Source organism: Musa acuminata, chromosome BXJ2-11, assembly GCF_036884655.1.
Source record: "Musa acuminata AAA Group cultivar baxijiao chromosome BXJ2-11, Cavendish_Baxijiao_AAA, whole genome shotgun sequence".
Lineage (NCBI taxonomy): Eukaryota > Viridiplantae > Streptophyta > Magnoliopsida > Zingiberales > Musaceae > Musa > Musa acuminata.
This window is the reverse complement of record NC_088348.1, coordinates 24,438,817-24,452,500: the sequence shown is the minus strand read 5'-3', so window position 1 is coordinate 24,452,500 and position 13,684 is coordinate 24,438,817. Positions and strand designations below refer to the sequence as shown.

Genomic DNA, 13,684 nt, shown 5'->3' with positions numbered 1-13,684 from the left:
GTCATTTAAGTGCTCAGGTGGACACCATACAAATTAAAATGTAATAGCAATTGAAAACTATGCACCACTAATGCCTTCCCCTTCAAATAATTATACAAGTGATGAAGAGTTTAATGTTCGTCAAAGATAATACAGTATGAGACAAAACAATATATAATATACCACAGGTGAAGAATATGCCCCATTAGTGCTAGTCTAAGAAGAGACAAGCATACAAATGCATGTTGCTAAGAAAACTATTGACCTATAAGCCTGGAATAATTTGGTTATCCCAGTGCCATATAATATTTAGGTTACATTACAAAACAGAATAGATTATTATATATAAACATACCATGCTCCACATTTCATAAATCCTATCTACGAATTACCAACAAAATAAAAATATGCATACAGTGCAGAAGTACATATTTTTGGCCTCATTCAAGATACCAATTCACACTCAAGTAATTTGGCATGCAAATCAGACAACAAAAAGAAAAAAAATCATATCAAAAGTGGCTAGGAGTAGGCATACTTAGCAGGCAATCCAGTGATCACACAAAAAGATTTCCTTGGATCTGCAAAAGAGAACAAAGTTATTTTAATTAAAAATGAACCACATACAATTAATTACATTAAAATTTCCTAAACTACCTTGCTTTAGTTAGTAATGAGAAAGACATGAAATAAGGGATGCTACCAAGTATACAAGATCCAAGTAAACAGTGCCTTGAGGACTATGCAGAACAAGCATTTAAAGGTATATCATTATACAACAAAAAAAACGAGCATACAGTACTTCAAGGTTGAAAGTAGTCGGCAGTTTGAATTTCAACTATTATCCATGTTTATCTTGCTTGATGCACTAATTATGTAACCAAATAAAGTTCATAGCATATAGATACACCCCATTTGTTCCACGTCAATAGCTCATTAGCATACTCTGATACATTGCAAAAGAACTTAGAATGTCGAAGGAACAATCTTCTAGGAGGATTTAAAAGCTAATCAAATAGAACTAAAATAAATATCACCTACTCAATTAGACCTAGAATGCACTAAAGTTCTTCAACTTGTGTTTTCCAAGTGATGCTACATTGTCATCAGTATTCATTCTTCCATTACTGCTTTATCCATCATGTATGTCACTCAACACACTCAAATTGAAGCATGCATCACATTAATGATTAAACCACGCTGACAAAGGATGCTTTTGGTAACACATTTGAAATGTACATTGAGGGCCCATTTCGAATATAAATTGATGTTTGATAATTTTTTTTCAAATCGCATCTGGCCTGAATAGCATACCGGAAATGCTCAAATATTGATGCTATCTCAAGATAGCATTGGCATTTCAAGATTTGTAGGATGTTAATATAATTTTTCAAATTCCAAAGGTGTCATGTGACTTTATCTAAAATTACAAGATTACCACAAATGATTTAGTGAGAAACCAATGTGATTTATATTTTCTAATAAGATGAAATTTTATTTATTTATTTTTAAAAATAATTTTATATTTATTTATATCATTATATTTTTATTTATTATATATTTGGGCCATACAAATATTTTTATAGGATTACATGCATTCATTTATTTATTTACATATTAATTTAAATGAAAAATATGTATTCACTTTTAAATAAATATTAAAACTATTAAAATGGTAAATTTGTCACAAAATGTTCAATGAACTTTTGAAATACAATTTTACCAAATGACACTTATATCAATGCATATTTTAAATATAATTTTCATATTTTATTTACCAAACACTAAAAGCATTCCCCAACCAAACATTCACTCAACATTAAAAATGCAAATGTGTTCCCAAACGCAACGAAACTCACCATGGTACAAAAAGGAGCAAGTAAAAAAAAGTAAAAGAAAGAAGAGGAGAACATAGTAAAACCCATGTCCAACTCAGGAATGGATAAGAGACCTATCTAGACAAAGAAAAAAGAAAGACTCTTTACCAAGGACATGCTATGTTGCATTAGGAGCATTAATGATGAAACATGCCTATATAGGAGATTTGACAGAACAGGCATGTGAAATTCTCTCACCATTTTTTGTGAAGGTGTGAATTGTATATCCTAATCATAATTTCTATTGTAAAATATGACATTTCAAATGTTTTCCAGGTAAAAGACATGTGAACTTATTTTAAGAAATCTCAAGAGGACACAGCATATGGTTTTCATTGTTGAGCATACAATGATGAGAGAAACATAATAGAAAGATCCCAGGAGTTAGTTCCTGCATGTGGACGCCACTGACTTCGTCAAGTCAGTGATGGAGATTACCACATCGATTAAGCATCATGATTCCATTATTTAATGAGATAGTTTAGAAGTATTACCTAGCACCCTTCCCAAAAAGAGTCAACAAAAAGAACATTGAGACACAAAAACATATGGCCTTAATTTAATTAGTTGTGAAAGAAACTGTAACAAGAAATAATGTTTGTCATGCATTATTGGTTCTCTTCATCAATCAGATCATGCTGTAATAGCTATCTGGTAGAATAACTGCCCATGAAAATATTTATTTATTAACTGAGTCAAGTAAATCAAGGTATACTTTGTTTTCTACATATGTCATATAAGTGAACTCATGTGACATAATGAGCTTCTCACCAAAATAAGCTATACTAATCTTCATAACACATAAGCAGAATGAAAGGTAGCAAGAACTAGAAGAAAGGAGTCACTGTTATCTTATAAAGTGCCTTTTAGCACAAGTGCTGTCTAAGACACATAAATAAGAGGAATATGAAATATACAAGCAAGATATGGAAAACATTAAAAAAAATAATATTTCTTATACTGAGAAGTAATCAAGAGGAAACATTTATATCTACTTACAGGGAACTGATGATGTACAAATTTCTGACTGAAAAGATGCACCCTTGATGAATTCTAGATATGATTCACCTACACAGTACAGTATAATAGAGCATTCAGAAAAATTCTAAATGGGACTTAGTTTATGCTGGTAACAGTAAGTCCTAATCTTATTAAGCTCCTCAGGCATACAAGAAAGAAATAGAAGAAATAAAAACTAGACCGCCAAAATATGGAGCTAGCTGATGAGGACAGATGTTAAAAATGACTTACCATTTCTTGATGTAAATCGTATTTGAGGACCATCATAGACTGCTTTATGCACAACAGCCTTTTTCTTGACTTCTTCTTCCCTTGCCAGTACGCGTTCTAAATTTCTCAAATTCATAATTTCTGAAATTGATAGTAAATATCAACTCCTCTACACAAGGCTTGTCACTGCAGATATAGTAAAAATTAACATATGAATAGCACTTAACACTTAATTCCTCACCTGTTTGAGCCGCTTCCAAAAGCATCTCTTCTTGTGTCATCCGTTTTTCCTCGCCTTCTTTTTTTCTCTTGATTGGCTGGAGATATGTTTGGATCAAATAGAAAAGATATACAAGATCAATAGATACACTAGATAACATATTAGTTGAAGCTCATTGAAATAATTGAGAAATGTCAAGCTACCCGATGATTGTATGAGCCTCTGTAGCAAAACATCCACATTAGTTGGCTGGAAAACCGTAGAAATAGCTTACAGCAAAATAACCCAACTGATCTTATCAGTTAGTTTATATAACGAGCTTAGTTGATTGCTTTGTTGGAATGCCACAAGTTAGGTTATATAATGTGTTTAATCGATCGCCTTGCTGGAATGTCATACATAATTTTTCTTTGAGTCGCAAAGACTTCTCTAGTGAAGAATCAATGATCAGAACGTATTGCATAAATCAACTACCTTATGGCTCCTTCGTGCTAAGCAACAAGCTTCAAACTTAAATCTTCAGATTCAACATTAATAATCCATCTACCGTTTTGAGAAAAAGTAGCATATGGTAATTAAAATGATTAGAGAACATGATTCAAGTGATCTTACTGGACTTCAAAAATCAAAACTATTTTGAAAATTTGATGGTCCCAAACAAAAGGAAAGGGGACATCAGTGCATGATGCTCTCACCAATGCAAGGTCTAGGAATGACCAAACAATAAGAGGCAGACATAAAAAACTAGAGAAAAATTAGCAGTTCTTCAGTAGACATCTGGATGTTCGATATGACATCCAAGAAGAATGCAGGATTCACATAGTCTGTTGCTCTTAGGTTTCTCAAAATACCTTTCAAGGTCTTGCAACTAATGTGCATTTGATGGACATAATATCCACAGCAGATTATAGTCAGATAGTCCACAAGAATGCCAAAAGAAATTTAAGTAGGAGATCTACCAGGCAGCAATATAATTTAATAGGCAAAATAAACTAACAATCACCTCTTGTATTTGGGTTCAGGGTTCATTCTAACAGTATCAATTTTCCCATCCCTATTAATCCCAATGTCATAGTTCCTCCATGAATCTGTTCAATTACTGAAACCAATGTATATGTCCATCTTCCATATTCAGCTTCTAAGATACATAACCAAATCATGGGATATAATTTCACTCGGACTGGTTCACACCAGCCAATATTTAGGGGTCTGGATGTGAACCAGGATGTAACCACCCTATTTTAGGCAGTCCAGTCCTTTTGTTTTATTAACCCTAGGTTACTTTTCTCACGCATGTTCCACAGCTGTAGGGAGTCATAGCAGCGCTCAGGAGTTGATGGTATGTATCTATGAGGAGCTGAGGGAAGTGAAATTTAATTCTTTCTGTTCAATTGAATAATTGGTATTTAGCTGGTTCTAACAAGAAACCAACTAATACAACTAGGCAACATTCCTTTGCTTGAAGATTTTTTTTTTCACTTGAATCAGTATCAAGCAAGAAACCAGATACCCCAAAATAAGAAAATCCTAAATCAGATAACATTCAGAAAAATAGACTGTCTAGTAATATTAGTACAAAACATAATTGAACAGAAAAAGAGAAGTCCATACAAGTAATCTTATGTGAAACAATCAATTTTTTTGTGATGACATGTAAATAGAACTTACCTTCATGGATGCCTGCAATGCTGCACGTATTTCTCTTTCTGCCTGTCGCACAATCACTGATGTCCTAGTTGACTTTCTCACTGTTCTCTCACCTTCTATGTCGTCAGGTAAATCCTGATTTTCAGAGGGGGGAGATTTCTTGGACAATTTCTCATCTTCTGGTGTATTTTCCAGCTTCAAGAGAACCTTTTTTTTATTTTTCTTCTTTGTTGCTGGCTTTCCAGGGAATATTAGCCGCTTTTTGACAGGTAACCTTTTTAAAATCATAGTATCAATATTAATTTAAAAGTAAAAAGACTTTGTTCCTGTAAATGACTTTCATCTAAGATAGGCCGCACTTGTCTTCGGCAACAACTTCAGTTTCTTCGTCAGGATCAGGTTCCTGATAATGAGAAGAAATTTCATTTGATCAAAAATGATAATACCATCAGCAACTTATACTATAAAAACAAATACACATTGTTCTGAATTTTTCTTTTGGTAATAAAGCAAAAACAGTCAGGAGATTTGTAGTTCTCACGTCATCATTAAAATCACTATCAAATTCATCAGCAGCTTCCACTTCTTCTTCATAATTTTCATCGTTCTCTTCCTGAAGACAAGGAGAAGATTAAAAAAAAAATCTCCAATATTAGAACAATACAACAAGCTGAATCTAAAAAGCATAAATGAAAAGCAAACTGACACATGCTTAACTTACATACACCAATTCCCAGATGACTTAATCCTTGTATCACACGATGTGATTACAAAGAAAATTTGTGCTTTTTAATACAGTTTTCTAAAAGTAGATCTTTTTAGCTGGCGGTTACTAGGTAATGCTCAAAGTATTTCAAATCTGCTACCTCTTGAAATAGATCATTGAGATTTGAGATGATTGAGAAGAAGTTTTATGATACTAGATGGTGATAGAGTTCATTCAAGTATTGTTCTAATTAGTAATGAGCAAAATATCAATCAACTCATCATTTCAAGAGAAGAAAATAGCAAATGAGAGACTAGTCATGTAGGATGATACATAATGCATGGTACATAAAAATAAAAATAAAAACAAGCAATACCTCTTTAAGAGCATCTTGATTCCAGAATATTTCATCCTGTTCAATCGCATTATCAAGCAACTTGGACATTCTAATAAATGTAAATTTCATGTCAATAACCAATAAATTTCTTTCAGATTTGGGCTAATCAAATACTATGTAAATAACAAAACATGAGAACACACAAGCATGAGCGGATCTTAAAACCAAAATAAATGCATATTCAGTAGAGAAAAAGAAACTCCTTAAATTTTTCGCTCAATAAACTAACAGTGTCCAAAAGAAGATAAGACAAATCATAGAAAATTTCTATATACATAGTTAGAGAGAGAGAGAGAGAGAGAGAGAGAGTAAAGATAGGCAGATCCGCTCACTTTTATTCGTCTAAAATATTAAACCATATGACTGCATATAGAAAGATTAGATTACGAAATGATATAGTTACACAGATGGCTGATTATGCATATGAGAGGTTGAGAATTCATGTCCTGCTATCAGTACCTGGCAATGCGTATGGGTCACATCCTAGTGGATCGGTTACTATATAGCCAATTTCATTACCATGGTCAATACCACCACGCATAAATGGTGCCACTACGAAGAAAAGGCAACGAGGAATATTGGTAGATACAGGACAAGATAACGAGGAAAGCATAAAAAGCATCCCCATAGTTCCAGGAACAACTACCACAGTTCAACAGATTTTTTACAGAATGTTGTACAGACTCTGGAGGTTTGTGCAAATGCATTTAAATAGATAATTAGGACTTATTCAAATGCAAGGAAAGTGACAAAAGTCAACTCTAAGGTCTTCCAGGCAAAGACAATCATGGCTGCAAGTGAACTTATGAGGCTTAATCAAGTAAATAGTCATACTTGATCCACCAACAGTTAGTCCATCCTAGAATGTGTAACCTAAATGACTTGTTTCCATTCAACATCTCACACTCAAGCTAAGTCTGCTCTTTACCTTTCTTTAATTTGAAATTTAGATGCATAAAAGTACAGAGCTAACAATAAGCAAGAAAGATCATCTCTACATGATATTGGCACATTTTATGAACTAAAACATGAATTATGACTCAACTTTTATAAAAAAAATACTATTATGAAAATTACTTTCTAATTGTACTGAACCATCATCTTTAACTCATCAAGTACATGTCAAACTTGGATACCAAATAAAAGTTAAAGTTTTCTTTGATTCAAAATTCTAAACCATATACCACATATGAGACAACCCAACAACTAGCAATTCTCTAGTACAAAATAGAGTATAATTATTAACAAAAGAAACTACAGATGAAAGAAACAAAGGCCTGTGCTTGTCATTTTACTCAAACAAATACCACCCAATTTCTTCAGACCCAATGGAAAACTGAATGATGAAAATAAGAAAAATAGAATAATTATTTAAAAAATCTCGTAAACATGAAAACAATTTTTATGGAGTTTGCAAAAGAGAAAGAAACCATTTGTTCTGGTAGTCAAAGCAACATTATGTCATTACCATTCATTTGAGTCATTTCTAAGTTCAAGAAAATGAACAATGAGGTTTTTAAATTTTCTAGCATAAAGAAACTTCGACGTGTCAGAGTCATCATGTGGAGGCTGTATCATGAAAGGTGATCCAGAGTCAGAATTAGAAAAAACATCTTTGAATCAGCAATATAATTACATTTAGATGTAAGTAAAAAAAAAAAAAGCTTTAAATGAAGCCCGCAGAAATATATTTAGATGCAAGTCAAGAAAATAAGCTTTTGATGAAGCCGGCAGAAACATCTATTGTGGTCTGCTAATCAAAAAATGTAATTCCATATTTTACCAGTCAAATGTCAAAATCCAGCAGACAGACTTGTTCAAATGCAAAATTATTCTTTTTCCATCAACTTTTTCATAATTTTTTTATTTTGTTAATTAGATTTTTAAAGTTATCTAGAGATAAGAAGCTAGAAAAACTGCCATTGTAACTGGCATAGTTGAACAAACAATAAGCTCTTTCTAGGCCTCAAACAAACCAGTGACACTGAACATGCACTCTGATACTAATACTATCAACTTGCATGTGGAAGATAAAAGTGTATACAACTCCTCAAGATGCCAACACAGATAGAGTGCAGGTAAAGTTTCTTGGTGGTCGTACCAGAGTACTAGAAAGATCAACCCTCAACTTCACAAGAAAGAGAACAAACACTGGTTGTTCCAGCAAATATTCACCAAAACATACTCTGAATTAGTCTCCACAAGATCATTTTTGAAACAATCCAACTCTCTACGAGTCTCGAGATAAGATTATTTGCAATCAGGGCAATGGTCAGCCATTCATTTTAGAGAAATTCCCCATGTTTCATATATATTCCACGTTTAAGCATAGTCATGTGCTACATTTCGAGAGCTCCGACCAAGTATCAACCTCGACTCACTAGCATATGCAAGCAAGTCTATTTCCCCAAACGTTCGCCTCTAGTTGCAACCGGAGATCAAAATTCGGACATTAATCCATTTATTGGTTGCAATACATTGGGAAATCGTTCTTCAGAGCGATAACGAAATAAAAAGCTCAATATATTCCCGTCATTTCTCAAGACCAAATGGACGCAAAGCCCTTCAAATTAAAGCTCCGTTATGCTCGGGAGCAATCGATACCCCGCATTTCATCCTAATCAACAAAAGGAAAATCGAACCGCTGGCATCGAAAGAAAATCACACGAAATCTTGGGTATCATCAACTAGGGTTCGCAGATGATCGACTTCTTGAAACCGTAAGATCACCGACAGCTCATCGGGGGGAGACTAAAGGATGGAAACAAAAAATGGGGAGAAGAAGAATAGTACCTCTTCCCTCTGGTAAGTCGAGCAGAACGCTCGAGGAGTACGGGTTCCTCTTCGGACTCCGTCATGGCTGCCGCTCTTCCCTCACCCACCGCGCCTCTCGTTTCTCCTTGGGAAGAAGTAGGAATCTACGCCCCGCGAGGGATGAGAGTTGGAGTCGGTCGGAGTCGACAGGGATCATTGGGAATATCGGGTGGCAATTTTAACCCGGATCCGCAGTGCAATCTTAACCCGATCCGCGAAGCATTAGACCGTCCGATCCGATCCGACAGGACATCAAAAAATACTCTCCTCCGTCACTTTTGATCGATCCGAACGGAAAATAACGGGTCTCTTAAATATTACAACTAAGTACAAAAGATTTAGAATACAATAATAACTACATCTAATGGGTCTTAAATAAATATTATTATATGTTTTAAAAATAAAAATATATAAAAGGAAATTGAGTTCTAAGTGAATTATGTTGTTTTTGAATAGAATTACAATATATTTGGCAGCACATAAAATTATTATATGACTGTAGTAAATGAATTGGGATCGATCCAGTGAAAAAGATAGAAATCTTTTTATATATATATATATATATATATCTGTATTGGCATTTTGGGTATGGAGCACCGATTTAACATGGTAGTTAACGAACCATGTTAAATCTTGCGTTGAGTTATTGATGTGTTTATTTGTTGATCTATATGATTTAACATGGTAGTTTTATTTTATGGCAGCGTTAGCTTTTATTTTAATTGACGACGGCTTCTTAACCTACAACTTAAAACAGCGTTAGGTTGATTGGATGCAGAATCTTATGGCAATCGTGCCTCCATATAATAGAATGGGAATATCTCCGATTACATTAAAAATTTTCCAAGGAGAAACTTTCGATCGAGGATATTTACAAAATGATTGGAGTCGACCTCAATATAAATAATCGAAATGCCCGCCCGCAAAGCCATATGTGCGGTCACTCTCTGACTGCAACCGCTTCGCAAAATAAGCTGATGACATTTGTGGTAAAATTATAACTTGTAATCAAACAACTATCATTACCATTTCTAACCAAAAAATTCATCACTCTTATTACCCCTTTGACTGCAAGAATCATGACTATTGACTTTGTGCCAACTTTTATCGGGCCTTTCCCATCGGACAGCTATGAGGGAAACGAACCTCCTAGACTCTTGAATGTGATGAGGACCAAGCATATGTGCTGAAAATCTAGCAAACAACATTGTTGTCACAATGTGACAAGGAGCGAGGACAATCCCCACAAGCAACATTATTGCCATAATGTGATGAAAAAGAAAGCCAACCCAACAAGTAAAAAAAGGTTGTAATTCCAAATCTACTATTGAGAGATATAATCGTAGCATGCATCACAAAGGAGTCGGCTATAGATCATTAATCACACACTTTAATATTTGGTACACTTGGTAAGGTAAAAATTGACAGCTTAAATTGGCTACTATTGACAACACCTCGTGGATGGCCGGCACTATTTAAAACGACTTCACAAGTGTCGCTGTCTTCGATCGAGATGACACAGTAAAGCACAAGGCCTTACGGACAATAAATGTCACTGTGATCGACGTAATATGTCGCAGATGCCCGTCATATAATGAATCAAAGGCATGTGTTAGCCACTCGCGACGATCCATATAAGACCATCGTTTTTAAGTCAGCTATCGCCACTAATCCTTCACCTCCTCCGCGACTCTCGGACGACATGGGATCCATCAAGGACGTGCTGCAGCTGACCCCCGACGAGGACGAGGAGGCGTGCCTGTATGCCATGCAGCTGCTTGGCGGCTCTGTCCTCGGCATGACCCTCAAGGCCGCCGTCGAGCTCAAGCTTCTCGAGACCATCGTCAGGGCCGGCCCTGGAGCCGTGCTGAGCCCCTCCGAAATCGCCGCCCAACTGTCCACCGATAACCCGCAGGCGGCCGTCATGGTTGACCGGATCCTCCGACTGCTCGCCGCCTTCCGCGTGGTCAGCTGTACCGTCGAGGCCGGCGACGGTGGCCGAGCCTCGCGCAAGTACGGTGCGGCGCCTGTCTGCAAGTACTTGACCAAGAACGAGGACGGCGTGTCCATCGCCGCTCTGGGCTTGGCGGACCACGACAAAGTCCTTATGGAATCCTGGTAATTTACAGACTTGGTAGCATTCGCGCTGGCACCCGAAGCCGCAGATTGGTCGGTTTTACTTTAACGCGCCGGTAAATGATGGCAGGTACTACTTGAAGGACGCGGTGTTGGAGGGCGGCATCCCCTTCGACAAGGCCTACGGGATGACGGCGTTCGAGTATCCCGGTACCGACGCCCGGTTCAACCAGGTGTTCAACGAGGGCATGAGGAACCACTCCACCATATTCACCAGAAAGCTGCTCCAGAAATACCGCGGCTTCGACGACGTCAAGGTGCTCGTCGACGTCGGCGGTGGCACCGGCGGCACCCTCCGCTTGATAACCTCTGAGCACCCTCACATCAAGGGCGTCAATTTCGACCTCCCTCATGTCATCTCCGACGCACCACCTAGCCCAGGTCCACCATTAAGTACTAGACAGGATGGAATCAGTTGGCTTACATTCTTAAGATGTACTGGCTCACTGCAGGTGTAGAGCACGTCAGTGGGGACATGTTTGAGAGCGTGCCAACCGAAGGAGACGCCATTTTTATGAAGGTCAGCTTTTCTTCTGCTCGTAAATGGATTTTGCTTACAGATTTGAAGGTCAATACATCAAAAGTCTTGGTTTGATACTCCGCAGTTGTCTAAAGCTTATTACAAATACATGAGACATCAAATACATGCTCGATAAATTCCCGTTCACGTTCGCGTGATCGCAATTTTGATATGACTACAAGTGGCAGAGGCATCGATTCCCGTTCACAACCACACAATTTTAGCTTCGAGAAAGGAAAGGGAATCTTGCAGAATTGCCTCTCATTAGTTTTATTCACTACGGTTGCATCCGATACCCGCTCTTTTTCCTCCTTCAGCGCCTGTGATCTGGAGAAAATCTATGGTAGATTCTCTAATGAGATTGTGAATTGGATCAATCCCTGCATGAGTGCCCTTTTTTCGCCTGATCAGTGGGCGGATGTTTGGGTCAGAAAGTTTGACCTTCTGTCTCATTACTTCCTCACAGTTAGATAAGGCTCAATTCCTCTCCTTCCATATTAATATTCCTGTCAATATCTTACTCAAGCCCAGACTCGATCCAGGTTCTCGGTCCGTTCCAGGATCAGATTGGTCGACTTTACTCCCTCAGCTAAAATTGAAGCCCAAAAGCTGCTATCAAGATTGAAGTTCAAGTTCTTAATAACTAAGATATATACTCAATATTTGTTGATAAAAACAAATACAATTACAAAAATAAAGTTATGTTAATGCTTAGTTTTTTAATAGTTTAATTTATATGTTTAAATACATATTATATTGGTGATTTTAGAGGCCTCGTTTTCAATTTATTAAATTATTTGATAACAAATCTATGTATAACGAGTCGAGTCTTTATTAATTCATCAGCTTATAAACTAACTTATTTATAAATAAGCTCGATCAAGAATCTATAATCGAGCTTGTTCGCAAACTCATAATGAATTAGATCGCAATCTTAAAAAAGTCGAGTACTATTGATTTCGGTCTTGTCTTCTTTAAAAACCATAAAAAAAAGTCCTCGTTTTCATGAGCCAAACATTTAGCTGCTTGAGAACAACTTAACTCATTTGTCACCTAAGTTATTTAATTTAGGTTTTGAAAAGCATATAAAGATATATTATAATACATAAAAATTCTTCTAATATTAATGATTTTTTAAAGAATAATTTTGTCAATTAGGGTTTCAACTAATGATGCAATGAAATATGCATAAATTTTTGGATTTTACAATACTCTCTATATGCAAAACTTAAATTAAAAAAATAAAAATGACTTGTTTACGAGCTTAGAATCTTCAGTATCACACAACGAAACGATAGTATATATTCATAGCTTTTCTTTTTTAGTTTGAATATTATATATCAGAAAGCACCTGATTCTAACATCGACTAGCTAGAAATGACATCGCAGTGGATTCTTCATGATTGGAGCGACGAGCACTGCTTAAAGCTACTGAAGAATTGTTGGAGAGCTTTGTCGGAAGACGGAAAAGTGATAGTGATGGAAAATGTAATGCCAGTGGTACCAAAGCCAACTCCACAAGCTCAGAATGCTTGCGTATCAGATCTTGTTATGTTGGCATACAATCCTGGAGGCCGAGAGAGGACCGAGGAAGAGTTCCAAGACTTGGCAAGGGAGGCTGGATTCCTAGGATTCAAGTTCACATATGTGTTTGCTGGTTCTTGGGTCATAGAATTCACCAAGTAGGTCATAAAAGTCGAGTATTCTCTACTTGTGCTGGCAGTGTTGTCTTGCTTGGGGTTCCTTGATCACACCTGCACCTTATATCCACAATGAATAATTCCAAGACATGATATGATAGTTCCTAAATCATTGGTATAATATGCTGGCCATCCCAAAGTTTTGCACACGTGTGATATTCTCTTAAGTTAAAAGAAGTTAAAATAAGAAATCAAAATATTCCTCCTAGTTTATATATATATATATGTGTATATATATATATATATATATATATTCATTTATATCTTCTAGCATAGTCTTCGTACATCTCTCTATCTCTCATTATACCATTATTATTAGTCATCTTTTCTTAAGTATAACATCTACAAGTCATTTATGACATGTTGATGTACTATTTATCATCTATTATTTTATTTTGAAGTTATACGTAATCATTCATAAATATAATTTTTATTAATCTTGCCTAATAACTTCATAT

The 13,684-nt window shown here is 36.0% G+C and overlaps 2 protein-coding genes across 3 annotated transcripts in view; one reads left to right on the top strand and one right to left on the bottom strand.

Annotated features, from left to right (window-relative positions):
- Positions 1-9,001, bottom strand: part of LOC135626416 (SWR1 complex subunit 2-like) — a 14,108-nt gene extending 5,107 nt beyond the window's left edge. For both annotated transcript variants that reach the window (XM_065131671.1, XM_065131672.1), the window contains exons 1-9: positions 8,850-9,001; positions 6,036-6,105; positions 5,495-5,566; positions 5,313-5,356; positions 4,975-5,227; positions 3,328-3,403; positions 3,108-3,227; positions 2,856-2,924; positions 518-560 (exon numbers count right to left, since the gene is read on the bottom strand). In XM_065131671.1, the coding sequence (XP_064987743.1) occupies positions 518-560; positions 2,856-2,924; positions 3,108-3,227; positions 3,328-3,403; positions 4,975-5,227; positions 5,313-5,356; positions 5,495-5,566; positions 6,036-6,105; positions 8,850-8,914 (812 nt within the window). In that variant the 5' untranslated portion in view covers positions 8,915-9,001. The remainder of the gene's footprint in view (positions 1-517; positions 561-2,855; positions 2,925-3,107; positions 3,228-3,327; positions 3,404-4,974; positions 5,228-5,312; positions 5,357-5,494; positions 5,567-6,035; positions 6,106-8,849) is intronic.
- Positions 9,002-10,517: 1,516 nt separating this feature from the next.
- On the top strand, positions 10,518-13,373 carry LOC135626412 (tricetin 3',4',5'-O-trimethyltransferase-like). Its single transcript, XM_065131667.1, has 4 exons — positions 10,518-10,988; positions 11,077-11,387; positions 11,459-11,526; positions 12,916-13,373. Exons 1-4 carry the CDS (start codon positions 10,573-10,575, stop codon positions 13,210-13,212), a joined length of 1,092 nt encoding a protein of 363 aa, XP_064987739.1. The 5' UTR covers positions 10,518-10,572; the 3' UTR covers positions 13,213-13,373.
- The last annotated feature ends 311 nt before the right edge of the window (positions 13,374-13,684 follow it).